At 46.2% G+C, this 13,721-nt stretch overlaps 1 protein-coding gene across 3 annotated transcripts in view; it reads left to right on the forward strand.

Moving 5' to 3' along the window:
- Positions 1-501: 501 nt before the first annotated feature.
- The window catches only part of cplane1 (ciliogenesis and planar polarity effector 1), a 30,705-nt gene continuing 17,485 nt past the window's right edge, over positions 502-13,721 (forward strand). For all 3 annotated transcript variants that reach the window (XR_015106557.1, XR_015106558.1, XM_086151794.1), the window contains exons 1-18: positions 502-635; positions 975-1,103; positions 2,205-2,340; positions 3,402-3,521; positions 3,912-4,144; positions 4,285-4,388; positions 4,466-4,622; positions 4,712-4,815; positions 4,903-5,085; positions 5,226-5,475; positions 5,567-5,767; positions 5,863-6,629; positions 6,744-6,934; positions 7,696-7,776; positions 7,856-8,020; positions 11,905-12,072; positions 12,320-12,551; positions 13,138-13,262. Coding sequence is in view for 1 of the 3 variants with exons in the window: in XM_086151794.1 (XP_086007920.1) it covers positions 1,023-1,103; positions 2,205-2,340; positions 3,402-3,521; positions 3,912-4,144; positions 4,285-4,388; positions 4,466-4,622; positions 4,712-4,815; positions 4,903-5,085; positions 5,226-5,475; positions 5,567-5,767; positions 5,863-6,629; positions 6,744-6,934; positions 7,696-7,776; positions 7,856-8,020; positions 11,905-12,072; positions 12,320-12,551; positions 13,138-13,262 (3,298 nt within the window). In the remaining 2 variants the exon portion in view is untranslated. The remainder of the gene's footprint in view (positions 636-974; positions 1,104-2,204; positions 2,341-3,401; positions 3,522-3,911; positions 4,145-4,284; positions 4,389-4,465; positions 4,623-4,711; positions 4,816-4,902; positions 5,086-5,225; positions 5,476-5,566; positions 5,768-5,862; positions 6,630-6,743; positions 6,935-7,695; positions 7,777-7,855; positions 8,021-11,904; positions 12,073-12,319; positions 12,552-13,137; positions 13,263-13,721) is intronic.

Consider the following 13,721-nt stretch of genomic DNA (forward strand, 5'->3'; position numbering starts at 1 on the left):
TGGAATAACACATAGGTTGCGTCGGCAATGACAATTCCAGACATGACAACTGAGAGATGTGTCCCGGAGAGAATGTATAGTCATATAATTATAAATACAAATAATGCACGGATGGGGGTGGTGAACGACTGAGACAGGAGGCTCACATCACATTATCTGCTGTATGTGCATCACAAGTTCAACCGCTGGGGGGAAAAAAAACCAACATGAAATCCACTGAATCCATTCAAGTTTAATATTGTTCCAGATATGAATAAAAAATCAGATTTTTCAGTGAATATCTGAAAATAAAAATAATGATAAAATAAAACCAGGCTCTGCACAGTGAAGCTCATAAATAAGACCACAAAAAAGAAGCCCGGGAATAGACCCGGATAAATAAATCCACTAGATATTGCCATATAAAGGGAATGAGAAAGACAAAATATTGTTTTTCTTATTTATGTTTATTTCCGTGGAGAGGCGGCGCGGCTCGTTGCCATGGCGACGCTTCCTCGCCCCGGTGCATCATGGGAAATCACTCCGGTCGCTGCAGCGGAGGGAGTTTCGAAAAATAAACATGTTTATTAACCGCGGAGCACCGCAAAACGCACGTATTCCAACCGACTATCTACCGGGGGATGTATTCCGGACAAGTGAGTCGGCGAGACAAGATTAAAAATGTTTTTATCGGGCCTTTTGGTAAAACTAGCTCGGAGGCTAGTTTATTAATCTGTACGGCTAGCTAGGTGGCTAAGTGAAGTATCCTCGCAGCTAGCTAGGTGGCTATCCTGAATTGACGTGTTATTTCTAATAAACAGAAATGTATTCAAAATATTTACTCCAAAGATTAATTTTGCCTGACCTGTGAAATGATTTCGCTCCCGCATTGAAGCGAGTAATAATAACCAGTTAGCTTTCAGCGCTATAGGTGTTATTGCAATGCCGATTCAAGCTACATTAGCACTCCTCTGCTTCTGCGTTTCCCCACGCAGGGATGCGGGAATGAGATCCACGCCTGAAAAACCGATGCCAGGTGAGACATGGAGGTGAAGTTAGAGGTTGTCCTGTCATCCAGCATCAAGAGGAAGAAGCCATGGCCGCGATTCTGCTGGCTTGGACAGGTAAACAATTTGTATTCCTGTCCAAAAACATAACGACGCACCAAAACATACAACCACAGTTACACCACCTGTCACTCCAGGGAATCTCAATTCTGGACAGAAAGTGCAGCAACTCCTTTATTAGGAAGTGTTTTACAGAAAACTTATTCCCTGGACATCAAAATAAAAATAATATTTTAAATTAATTTGACAAGGAATCGATTGCCAGGCTGCAAACTATGTATCTGACTCTAGCCATACCCCCCAAGGCAAAAGAGACCCACTTCAAAATGATGAATGACATCTACCCATCTAAGGAATTATTGAGGGTACGCTTTAATTTTGAAGATAATATTTGTACATTTTGTGAAGACAACATTGAAACCACTGACCATATATTTTTCTCATGTGAAAAAGAACAGGGCTAAAACTCAAAAATGGGTTAAAGATAATTTTCCATCGTCACCAGTTTCTTTCTCAAGAGATGACATGACATTTGGTTTACTTTTAAGCAACAAAAGAGATGAACTCTGTGTCAATGTTATTTTAGGCCTGGCCAAGTTCTTCATTCACAAAAACAGAACGCAAAAATGTTCCCCAAATTTTACGTTCTTTATTAACGATTTTGAATTTATAAAAAATCCTTAAAACTTAAGGAAAAATCCAAAAACCAAAAAATATGCAGTTTGATGTCAGAGATTCCTTGTGAACCACCAGCTTAATTACATGTTATATTCCCCTCGCAAGTTTTTTTTTCCCTTTCTTTTTAATTTTATTTATCTATCTATTTATTTAATTATTTCCTTTTACTTTCTTTTTCGTCTAGAAGTATACATTTCTCACAAACCGTTAACACTATTAACTTTTAATTACATACAGAACAAATGTCCTTATATCCTTTTCTTCCTCATCCCTGGTTGTTTCATTGACATTCAGTTCTACCTTGCCATGTTTATTTGTACATACGTATATTTGTTTGTGCTATTTATGTTCAATTAAAAAAACAAACAAAAAAAAAAAAAAACACACGGGCGGTGACTTGTTCACCCACCACCCTCATCGTGACCTTTGACCTCACCGTGACCTCACTGTGACCTTGAGTTTTCCACATCTCGTCTTTAGGAGAAGGAGTCGGTCTTCCTCCTGGATGACAAACGCATCAGTGAGATCAACCTGGCTTCTGGCCGCACCAAGAAGAAGACGCCCAAACTCCATCCTCTGCTCAGCGACGTGGTGACCATGGCCGCATCCGCCAACGGTGAGTTCTGCACTTTTGTTCAAGTAAGATAAGATATACTTTATTGATCCCCATAGATCAGGGGTCGGCAACCCGTAACACCCAAAGAGCCATTTAGACCCGGTTTCCTCAGAAAAGAAAACACTGGGAGCCGCTTTTTGACGTCTAAAATAAAGGTACCACTGTATATATTGCTTTTTATTACCTTTACACTTTGTATAAACAAGTGTGCAGTGTGTTGCTTCTGACATTCACAAAGTATTACAGAGAAAATTAAATTTTATTGATGTAATGAACTCATTTTGAGCTTTGGGCTTTCAGAGCGTTTAGCGGTGCCTTGACCTGAATTTTAAAAATAAATCGGGAAAAACAGCACTGTGTCAGTAAACAATCAAAAATAAATATTTGCAAAATATCTTCATGAATATTTATTTTACCTTCTGCTCCTGAACTTCTGCGCACAGCATCTGCAAATCGGGACTTTACCGGCTGGCGGGTATACCGGCTTCCGCCAGTGTGACGTTATTTTGAGTGGCGAAAAATAATAAATATAATTTTATTTAATATTTCAAGATCACAATAATCTTCCAACTTAGAACTAAACGTTAAAAAAAGGAATTAACCCAAATGAAATATTCCTCAATTAAATATTTATAATTTATTTTCCCAAGCCACTCAGAGCCGCAGTGTAAAGATGGAAGAGGAGCCGCGGGTTGCCGACCCCTGACATAGGGGAAATTCTTTTGTCGCAGCAGCGTAACAGTTATAGTATCAGTAAGTTTGAATATAATATAGAGGGTCAGATAAAAGATAGCAAAAGACATCCACATATATAGATAGCAGAACAACAACAACATCAAGGATGAGACTAGACAACCAAAATGACAACAAGGATAAGAACATAAACAGAGCGACCATAGCAATGACAGAAATAAACAGGATGCGAATGGATTGAGACTAACCAGGAGGTCCTTCACATCCCCACTGTCTCCGAGTGAAGATGGTCCAGGTTCAGTCCCGCTATCAAGTGCAACGTTTGTTAACTCTGGTTGTGTAATCGCATGTTTTTTGCCGTGACGCAGGCGTGTGGCTGTGCGGCCTTTTGAGTTCGGGGGCGCTGTTCCTCTGGAACAGGGACAAGGACCTGCTGAAGTCTGCTGAATCGGTTCCAGAGGTAGCCGATATGATCGGTGGTCTTCAAGGTAGGTGGTTCCCACGACCATGTGTTCTCATACAGTAGGTTAGAGGTGGAGTAGAGGTGCCAGACACAATATATCCAGGGGAATCGGGTGACGCAGCATTGCTTACACTCCCGCTGAAGGTTTTACTTCTTCACTGCCCAGCATCCAGAGTCAGTCACCCAATAGTCTCTTTTATAAAAGAGAAAACTCACAATACAGTGACTTTCAAATATTCCTCATTCTACTGAGGAATTAAAAATGCAGGTCCCCCTTTTAAATTGGTGTATCCATGTAGTCTTTACTATTCTGGAGAAAAATCAAGTATGCACTGCACTCCAGGGAATGAATAAAAAATGTCAACTTTAGATCATAAACTGCGCTTTTGCCGATCAGATTTACTGCAATTCCCAGGGAATGCCACGCGGCCGACGGTCCAGGTTTCAGGTGAGGGGAAACGTGCGCTCGTGGTCGCAGCGTCAGGCCAAGTCTTCCTCTGGGAGTGTAGCGACCGAAGGGATTTGATGGAACCACGTGACGGCACAGTGAAGGGACGCTGGACAAACATACTGCCCCTTCAAGATACCATTCTCCCCCCTCCTCAAAGCAAAGAAGCATCCAGGCACACCGTTTTCGTGAAGTCAGAGGTTTGGAATACAAATCGTTACTTTCACTTAACCAAGACTCGATAGGACTTTCCAATATTTCAAATAAACACACCGTTCCTGTGCGCCTCTCTGCCCTTATCATTCAGCGCAGGCATAATAATAATATACGTCCTTTTCAGGCCGTCGGCGACGCCTGTTTGTCGGTATTTGTGTTTACCTGTGGGAAGAAGCTCGCCATCACCTGCCTGAACATCCAGTGGGAGGAGGGCCTCGTGACACCAGGGTAGGAGTGAAGGTCCGGACGGGATTTTCACTCGCCCTACCCTTCCGACAGCTACAAGTCAACTATGTTTTTTCCAGTTCTGTTGGATACAGCGTCCGGTGGGCGTCGAAGACGTACTGCATGTCACGGCTTTCTCCGGCCTGCCAGCCGGTGAAGTCCAGAGGGTCACTCGTGCCTGCTTTCTCTCCCGACGGCCAACTGTTAGCCATAGTTCTCAACCAGAGGCAGCCTCAGGTTCGTCTCAGACCGTTCAAAACTTCAGCAGGAATCCCCCCCCCGCCCCCCCCCATTCATCCGTGATAAAACAAATATTTCGCACGCAGGCGACGCAGGTCCTGTTTGTGAGCGTGCAAAATTTTGTCTCCGTAACAAGCGGTCTCGGAGGATGTGGATGCAAAAAAACGGAGATCCCGGCTAAATACATAAGGTGCAGCGCACGTCGGTTTTGAGGAGATAATATTCATCCGACCGCCTCCATCACCTCCGCGATGATTGACCCCCCATGTTGTTTCAGATCCTACTGGGTGGCCGGTGTTAGCTGGTCCCCCGACGGCCTTTTCCTGGCCTGCGTCCTCAAGAGAGGCTCCCTCCTGGTGCTGGCTCGCCTCGGAGGGCTTCTCACGCTGACCAGCACCGGCTGCAATATTGTGTTTGGTCCGGCGCACTTCTTACCCCTGCATCCGCTGGTCACTTACCGGTCAGTCAGCTCACATTCGCCTTATCGCCTAGCGAGGCTGATCTTCTCACCGACCCCACGGTCAGCTGTTGACAGCTTCATTTTTCAGGATGAGAGTCAATGAGTGAGCCGCCGTATCTTTTATTTTTCCCCCGCTGCAGGCCGCCGCTGTCTGGCGGGACCGCGGACGCGTCCCTTTCCAGCTCGGCGGTGTCCGTGCGGGACGTCATGCGGCAGCGCTACTCGGTCACCTGGCACCCACAGCTGCTGTATCTCATCGTGTCCGACGGCTACATGGCCACAGTTCTGAGGGTCCTGGGTCGGCCTTCTCCGGCCTCCATGCTGAAATCCCAGCTGAAGGACATCAGTAAGGATATCGAGAAGGTCGGCCGGACTCTGGATAAATCGCAGGTGACGAGCGAGCAGCCGCGGCCTCCGGATCTCGGACCGAAGTGACCTTTTTCTGCTCCCGACCATACATTTTCAAATTTGTCCTTTACAGATTCACGCAAGGATGGGTTCGGACTCGGTGTCCCGTCAAAATCTGGACAGCAGTTTGGAGGAGTTCAGCTCCTACCTGGCCCGTGTGCCGAACACCACCGACTCTGTCATCTCCGCCGCCACGGACGGACCGGCTCTGCCACCTTTCCTGCAGGACCAGGGGACGTTCGGCGGCACCAAGGAGCTATTTGAGAAAGTGCAGGTCGGCCAAATATATAGCGTTCAGATCCGTCTGAACATACTCAAACTCATACTCATACTCATGAATAACGCCTGTTTGTGTGTTTGGCTTCCAAGAGTTTGTTCGAGGAGGATTCGGATGTAGATGGTCCTCCTATCGGTTCTCACGCGGAGGACAGCGGACGTCTGGAGTTTGCTTCCATGTTCGATACCCTCCACGCCCTGGACACGCACGCCGACGTCAGCGCGGTCCCCGCCCCGGACGACGAGGAATTCGAAACGGACAGGAGCGCTCAGGCTCTTCGCCGTGACCTCGGGAAGATCCAAAGCCGGCTGTTGACGGCGTGGGCGTTCAGCCTGTCCCCGGGAAGCGGCGTGGAGAACAGAGCTCTCCTGATGCGCTGCGTCGTCCACTGCGCGGCTCGATTCGCCGCTTCGCTCGCTGGGATCCCCGACGGGAGGAAAAGGAGCTCCTCGGTTTCCGCTCGCCTCCTGCGCTTCCTCAAAGGGCTTCTGTCTTTCCTCCCCTGGGACGGCGCCGGCTCGGACAGGCCGCACTGCCTCGGGCTGACGGCGGAGCTCAGCCGGCAGCTGGTCGGCCTGCTGCTGTCCGCTCAGCCCGACCCCTTCCAGCCAGCTCGCTGTCACCTCTCATCTCATAATCTGTCCACGGCCGTGCTGGTCTTAGAGCTGGCGTCTGACTCTCTGGACCGCACTTACAGCCTGCAGCAAAGATCTGCCTGGTCCTCGGCGGAGACGGAGCCTCCTTCCCAGCGGTGCGGGCCTTCGGATGTCTATTCCACGCCTCTCATGCAAGACGAGACCGAAGGGACATTTGTCGCCGGCCGTGACGGAGCGCCTTTCCCTCAGAGACCATCCAGCAGGTGCTGCTCATCTTCCCTGTCAGCCGGGAACCGAAAATAGTCCTGGGTGTCAGTCTTAGATGCTGCGATCAAACCAGAATTGGGAATTTGTTTATTTCTTGCTTTTTAAACCAGGTTACTTGGGACGTGGCAGCGGGTGTACGAGCTCTCGCTGCAGCACAGGGAGGAGCTGAAGGGCCTGCAGGGGTGCGACGGCTGGCAGGAAGAGCGGCAGCGGGCGTCCGCCGTCATTTCCCGGATTCAAAAAGCGCTGCAGGCCGCAGGAGGGAAGCTGGAGGAGGGTCCGATGCTGCTCGGCCACCCAGGTCAGGGACGCGATTTACTGCTCGCCCGAAATAGAGCTAATGATTTCGAACCGCAGCCACATTGGGAGAGAGCAGAAACCACTTACCAGGCAAACGTTCCGACGATCCAGATCTCTATAAAACGTGGCCTCTGGAAGACACTGGGCAGCTGTTAGAACATCCAGGAGAATAATCACTTTGGATTCCAGACCCCAAATATCTTAGTTACTTTTTTCTTATTAAATTTAATGTGCTTTAAATGTCCACATCTGCGGACAGTAAAGTAGCATTCTTCCCAGCAGCTCCAGTTCTGAAGCTCCAGGTTTGCGGGGAACGTCCACGATGGGGAAGGCTTTAGAAGGAATACATGACCGCTTCTCCACAGGCTAGAGCGTGCAGATGAAGGAGGGTTAGAAGAACTTAGAAGGTTGGAAGGGGTAGAGAGAAGTGTGAAAGGAAAGGTGGAGAAGATGGAGGTGAGTGCAGATATGAGACACTGAGGAGAAGAAAGGAGGCAGAGGAGGAGGATGGAGAGGATCAGGAAGGAGTCATGGTAGATGTTCTGGAGATGAAGTCCCTCTGAGATGGTTTGGACATGGACACAGGAGGGATGCTGAGGTTGGAGAAGAAGAAGGCCAGAGAGGACAGGAAGTGAGGTGGTGTGAGAGAAGATGGTTCGCTGGAGGCCGGTGCGATCTAAAAGAGAAGGACTCCCCGGTCAGTCTGAGATGTTGAGATGTTTTGTCCTCAAACCCAACCAGACTCGTTTCTCCTCCCACCAGGAGAGCATCTGTTCCTGTGTGGTCTGTACGCCGAGAGCGCTGATGCCTGGAGGTCACAACTCTGGGAGGAGACTAAAAAAAGCAAGTCCAGCGACTTTCTTGGAAACAAGACGCCGGATCGTTGACGAAAATCTGACGTCCCCCGTGTTTCCTCCTCCAGATGGTCGACGCAGTGTCTTCCAGCAGACCCGGCTTTGCCTGGCGCTCCTCTACGGTCTTCTGGCCCAGTACCGCCTCAGAGAAGCCCAGGAGCTGGGGGACCAAGCGGCCCGTCTCCTCCTCCAGAGGGCTGGAATCAAGAAGGACAGCGCGGCCTCTGCACCAGGTGGGCGTTTGAGCCGTCTCGGTGGTTTCCGCCAGGTCACAGAGGAGAGCACATCTACCGGTGTTAGGGAGCGCTCGCATCAGGACGCACTTTAAACCAGGACGCCCGCGGTGGAAGGCGGTGATTGACGGCGCGCGTGAAGGGCGTAAATGGAAACAGAAAAAAAAAGGGGCGGTGGTAAACCAGAAGGTGAGGATGCCGGCTGAGTTCTGAGGAGTCATGGAGATGCAGTGGAACACAGGGACCAGGTGCAGAGAACATCTCACACCACAGCTCCTTCACCACACACCCACTCCTGGAATAGTCTTTTTTTTTTTAACTCAATTTTTATTTAGTTTCCCTCTCCATCCATATAACATAGAAGTGGACCACATTTAACGTGATGACATGATCATATCATGAAATAATAACAGAAAAAGAAAGGGGCAGTGAAAAAATTATTTAAAAAAGTATATATATATATAAATGATAAAATTATAAAAATTATTTAAAAAATTATATATATTCTTTTTTTATAGTAAAAACAATACAATAATAATAATAATAATAAAAAGAATATATATATGTGTGTATGTATATATATATATATATATATATATATAAATTATAAAATTAGAAGAATTATTTAAAATATATATATATATCCTTTTTTATAGTAAAAACAATACAATAATGATAATAAGAATAAAAAGAATTTTTTTTTTTTTTTTATTATAATTTTTTTACCGCCCCCTTCCTATATCCACTCCACATAGGTAAACTAAAAGGATATGTAATCATGTCCAAAACTCTTTTGAGTCTAACCTTATCGTATTAGTAAAGACATGGCAGGTGCCCATTGTTTAGTAAAAATAGGCTTCTGAAGTCTTAATGAATATGTTATTTGCTTCATCCGGTTAAATATCTCATACTTTTTGGATCCATATATGATATGTAGGGGGATCCGGTTTGAACCACCTGGTAGTTATGGCTTTTAATGCTGCTGTAAGTAAGATGTTTAGGAGGTATTTTCCATCCGTTCTGTCCATACCAGGGGTTGGCGCTTTTGAAATTCAAAATAAATAAACACAGCATTTTAAATAATTTTTGCCCTCATGCTATGTATAAACAAAGTATGCGTTGCATGTTTTTTAAAATCAACAAACAATTGCAGGGAAAACAAAATGACATTTCCGTACGCAACAAGACATTTTGAACTGACGTGGGGTTGAGAGTTACTTTTAATCAAAATACTCAATGTCTGTGAGTCCTACTTGCCTTTAAAAAAGAAATAGAAACTTAAATTATCCACCGGCAGAAGTTATAAAATACTTAAAATGCATTAAAAATATTTTAACCCATTTGATTTAGATGTTACAACATCGCCATAATCTTCATAATTGAAATTGCATTTTAGAAATGATCAAACTAGAGTAAAATACGTTTTAATGAAATACGTGTTCATTCTTTTCAAGAACCACGGTCAGCAGCATCAGAGGGCTCAATAATAGAGTTGTATGGGTTTGTGGAGTGTCCCGTTTGAAGACCAATATTCATTATTAATTCATTTTTAAATGTAGACTAATGCATCACAGGTGACCGGAGGCAGGTCCTCCTCCAGCCCCGTTCTTCTCAACACGTCAGCGGGGAATCTGGTCAAATTCGGTGCAGATGTCCTCTCAAGGATGAACTGATTAGATTTTTACCGCGAGACATCCAAGGTTGCCGCGGCTGCGTAAAACATGTGTCTGGCTCCGGCTCAAGAATGAAAGCTCCTCTTACCGCCGCTGTTGATGAAAGCTGAAAAGGCTTTGGGAGGCACACATCCCTCTCTGAACCCGACCTCCGTCTGCCCGGGTCAGATTTATTGAAGCTAGATGCTTGATGAATTCCTTCCCCGAGGATCTCGGCCACGACACCAGAGCTTTGGTGCTTTTTCGTTGATGTTTACCTCCTGTTTTCTTGGACGTGAGCCTAGAGAACAGCTAGGCGCGACCAAACGTATCGATCTTCTCACAAACCCACGGAGATATTCAGAAATTCTCAGAAGAACGCTCCTGCTGTCAGACGACACAACTCCACAAATGCACACGCACGTCCTCACCGATCACAAACCCCACTCTCATCTGTGCAGTGTTTATATTCAAGCATTCTGCAGGACACTTTACTGATCACCTTTAACTTTGTTGTTATTCTATAACCCTGCACAAAGCACTTTCTTTCATTTCTTCAATTTCTTCTATTTTCTTTTTATTCTAGCGTACATATTGCACATAGTCTATTGTTCATTTTGTGTACGTTACATTACATTACATTTGGCAGACGCTTTTATCCAAAACGACTTACAATAGAGGACATAAGGACTGCAAATACACTTGCAAATACACAATGCACAGGAAATATACAGAACAGTAAGCTTGGGTTAGTGAGTTTTTTTTGTTTTGACAAAGACGTACACAAACATACACACACACACACACTGCATAGCCTAACTTGCTGCCAACCTGATCTGGGGCATCAGTGCAGTAAAAAGTCCTGAAAGAGAAACGTTTTTACCTGTTTCTTGAAGGTTGAGAGAGATGATGCTGGTCTTGTTGCTTCTGGAAATTTGTTCCACCACTGAGGTAGTAGAACTGAGAACAGTTTTGCCTGAGATCGCTTAGAGCGAGCAGAAGGTGCTGCTAGTAGGTTTGTATCAGAGGAACGCAGCTCTCTGCCGGGAACATAAGGTCTTATCATTTGGTTCAGACATGCTGGACCTGTTCCTGAGGTGGTTTTGAAGGCCAGGGTCAGGACCTTGTGCTTGATCCTGGCAGCTGCTGGTAGCCAGTGCAACTGGATGAACAGAGGAACAGAGTACGTATGTGCTACGATATGATAGAAGACTTTCAGCCAGAAGGAAAGGAAAGGTGTACAAGACAGTGGTGAGACCGGCGATGATGTTTGGACTAGAAACTGTTCCAGTGACCAAAAGACAGCAGGCAGAACTAGAGGTTGCAGAGATGAAGATGTTGAGGTTCTCTTTGGGAGTGACCAGGATGGAGAGGATCAGGAATGAGTCTATCAGAGGAACGGCACATGTTCGATGTTTTGGAGAGAAGGTCAGAGATGGTCGGGTCATGGACAGAGGAGGGATAGAGAACATATTGGTAGACGGATGCTGGGATTGGAGCTGCCAGGCAAGAGGTCTGGAGGAAGACCAAAGAGAAGATTTATGGACGTCGTGAGAGAAGATATGAAGGTAGTTGGTGTGAGAGAGGAGGATCCAGAAAATAAGGTTAGATGGAGAAAGTGGACTCGCTGTGGCGACACCTGAAGGGAAAAGCCGAAAGAAGAAGAAGAAGAAGATGACCCTGCTCAAAGCACTTTCTTTCATTTCTTTAATTTCTTCTATTTTCTTTTTATTCTAGTGTACATACTGCACATAGTTTATTGTTCATTTTGTGTACGTATGTGCTACTGTCCATCTTCGCTCCATGTTCTCCTCCATGGGTTCTCCAATGACGTTCTCTCCTTGTTCTTGGCAACCGTATCTCCAGACCTCCCCATCAGAAGTGATGCAAACACCAGGGATCGTAACACCTAGTCTTTTCACTGAATTTGAATCTGTTGAAGTTCTCCTTCACGGGATCAGAAAAGTCTATCTAATCTTATCTTCAGGAAATACCGTATACGGAGTTGTTTGTGGAGATGAACCAAAGGAACGCAGTCCACATGTTGCTCTCCTGGCGTCCCTCAGGGTCAGGTGCTGATGAGCTGCAAGCAGGAACATGTGGTCCCGCACGAAGCGTCAGCGAGGTCCAATGAGGGAATCCTCAATTCCAGCAGCGAGGAAACGAACACTGATATTCCACACGGTCCAGTTTGTCCCTCGACGCTGAGAGAACCTGTCTTTCCCCCTGCAGATGATCCTCCTCCGTGGTCGTGGCTGCCCCCGGACCTTCACGCCGACGCCGCCCGCGCGCTCATCCAGACCCTCGGGAGATTCATGGCCTCCTATTTCACCAACCGGCCGCTCCACATCCTGCCTCCGCACAACGTGGCCGTCCTCCCTCCGATACATCTCCCCCCAGGTCTGCTTCCCAGGCACTTTCAACACACTCCCTTCATTTGTTTCCATGTAAGATAAGATAAGATAAGATAAGAACAACTTTATTAATCCCGAAGGAAATTGTTGTGCCAGAGTTACAGAAAATATAACAGTAATAAATAATAAAAAGAAAAAGGCAGAATTAGAAATAAAAATAAACTATAAAGTGCCTCAGTGAAACTATAAAGTGTCTTAGTAAACAGGTGTTTGACGGGTGTTTCTGATTCCAGCCTCTAACGTGGGGCGGCTGGTGTCGCTGTGCCAGGACGAGGTGGCGGGGGCCGTTCGCCGCCGCCACATGTCGGAGCTGTGGACGGCGGACTACGCCATGGACCTGCTCCTGCTGGGGGGGCTGCTTCCAGAGACGGCGTGGTTAGCTTACCATCTGGGGGACTGGAAGACGGCCGCCGCGCTGAGCCTAGCTTACGCTAGTTACCGCACCCACCACTTTGACTTCACCCGGTCAGTGAGCGTCGCGAAGGAGCCCATCTGTGGGGTTTTCATGGACAATGTCCATCACCCCCTGCATGCCACACTGACGTCCTGTCAGAGCTCTTTCAGCCGTAGACTGATACCACCCAGGAGCTCCACTGAACGCCACAGGAGGTCTTTCCTCCCTGAGGCCTCCCTTAGACTTTTTAATTCCTCTCCATTCAGCCGCCGGCAACCATAAAAACCTATCTTTAACCTAAAAAAACAAAAACTGTGCAATATTTCATTTCATAACATCTACACTACAATTTTTCCTTTTATCATACTATTGTGCACTCTTTACCTCACTTGTTACTAAGACACTTATAGTTTTATCACTTGTTTACTAAGACACTTTATAGTTTCACTGAGACACTTTATAGTTTATTCTGCCTTTTTCTTTTTTCTTTTTTTTATTATTTATTACTGTTATATTTTCTGTAACTCTGGCACAACAATTTCCTTCGGGATTAATAAAGTTCTTATCTTATCTTATCTTATCTTATCTTATCTTATCTTATCTTATCTTATCTTATCTTTCCTTCTCCTTCCTGAAACCTCCCCCTGTTTTAAACAGGATCAACAGGCGAGAACTCCAGCTCCCGAAGGCTTTAGAACCCGAGAGCATTTTCCAGGCCGAGCTGCAGCGTCGTCTGGACTTCCAGGAGACCGGAGACGATGGAAGCGACAGGAGCACGGCAGGTGGGTGAGATCCAGCGTCGCTGTTCTCCTGACACACCGAAGGATCTTCAGCCTCGCAGCCAGAAGGTACCTGGTTGGATTCCCACAGGAGGCCTTTCTGTGTGGAGTCTCCCCATGTCTGCGTGCAGGTTCCTCAGGGTTCTCCGGGTTCCTCCTACAGTCCAAACACATGCAGGAGGTTCGTTGGAGACCACACATTGTCCAGATGTGGCAATGTCAAAGCCAGCTTAATGTCAATTTCTCCACATGACATACAGAGGAACGGAGAAGACATATTTCCGACACTTTCCTACGGTGACATGAAATCTTCATTGTCTTCTAAGTGTCTCTCTATTTATATTTACGTTCATATTTATTGATACTGTAACTGCTGTGACAAAAGCATTTCTCCTATTGGAATTAAATAAGTTTATCTATCCAGGGAGTAGGATCAGATGGAGAAAGTTTGTTCACTGTGGA

The sequence above is a fragment of the Fistularia commersonii genome, chromosome 9 (assembly GCF_037954325.1).
Source record: "Fistularia commersonii isolate RoL2024-O1a breed Wild chromosome 9, RoL_Fcom_v1.0, whole genome shotgun sequence".
Lineage (NCBI taxonomy): Eukaryota > Metazoa > Chordata > Actinopteri > Syngnathiformes > Fistulariidae > Fistularia > Fistularia commersonii.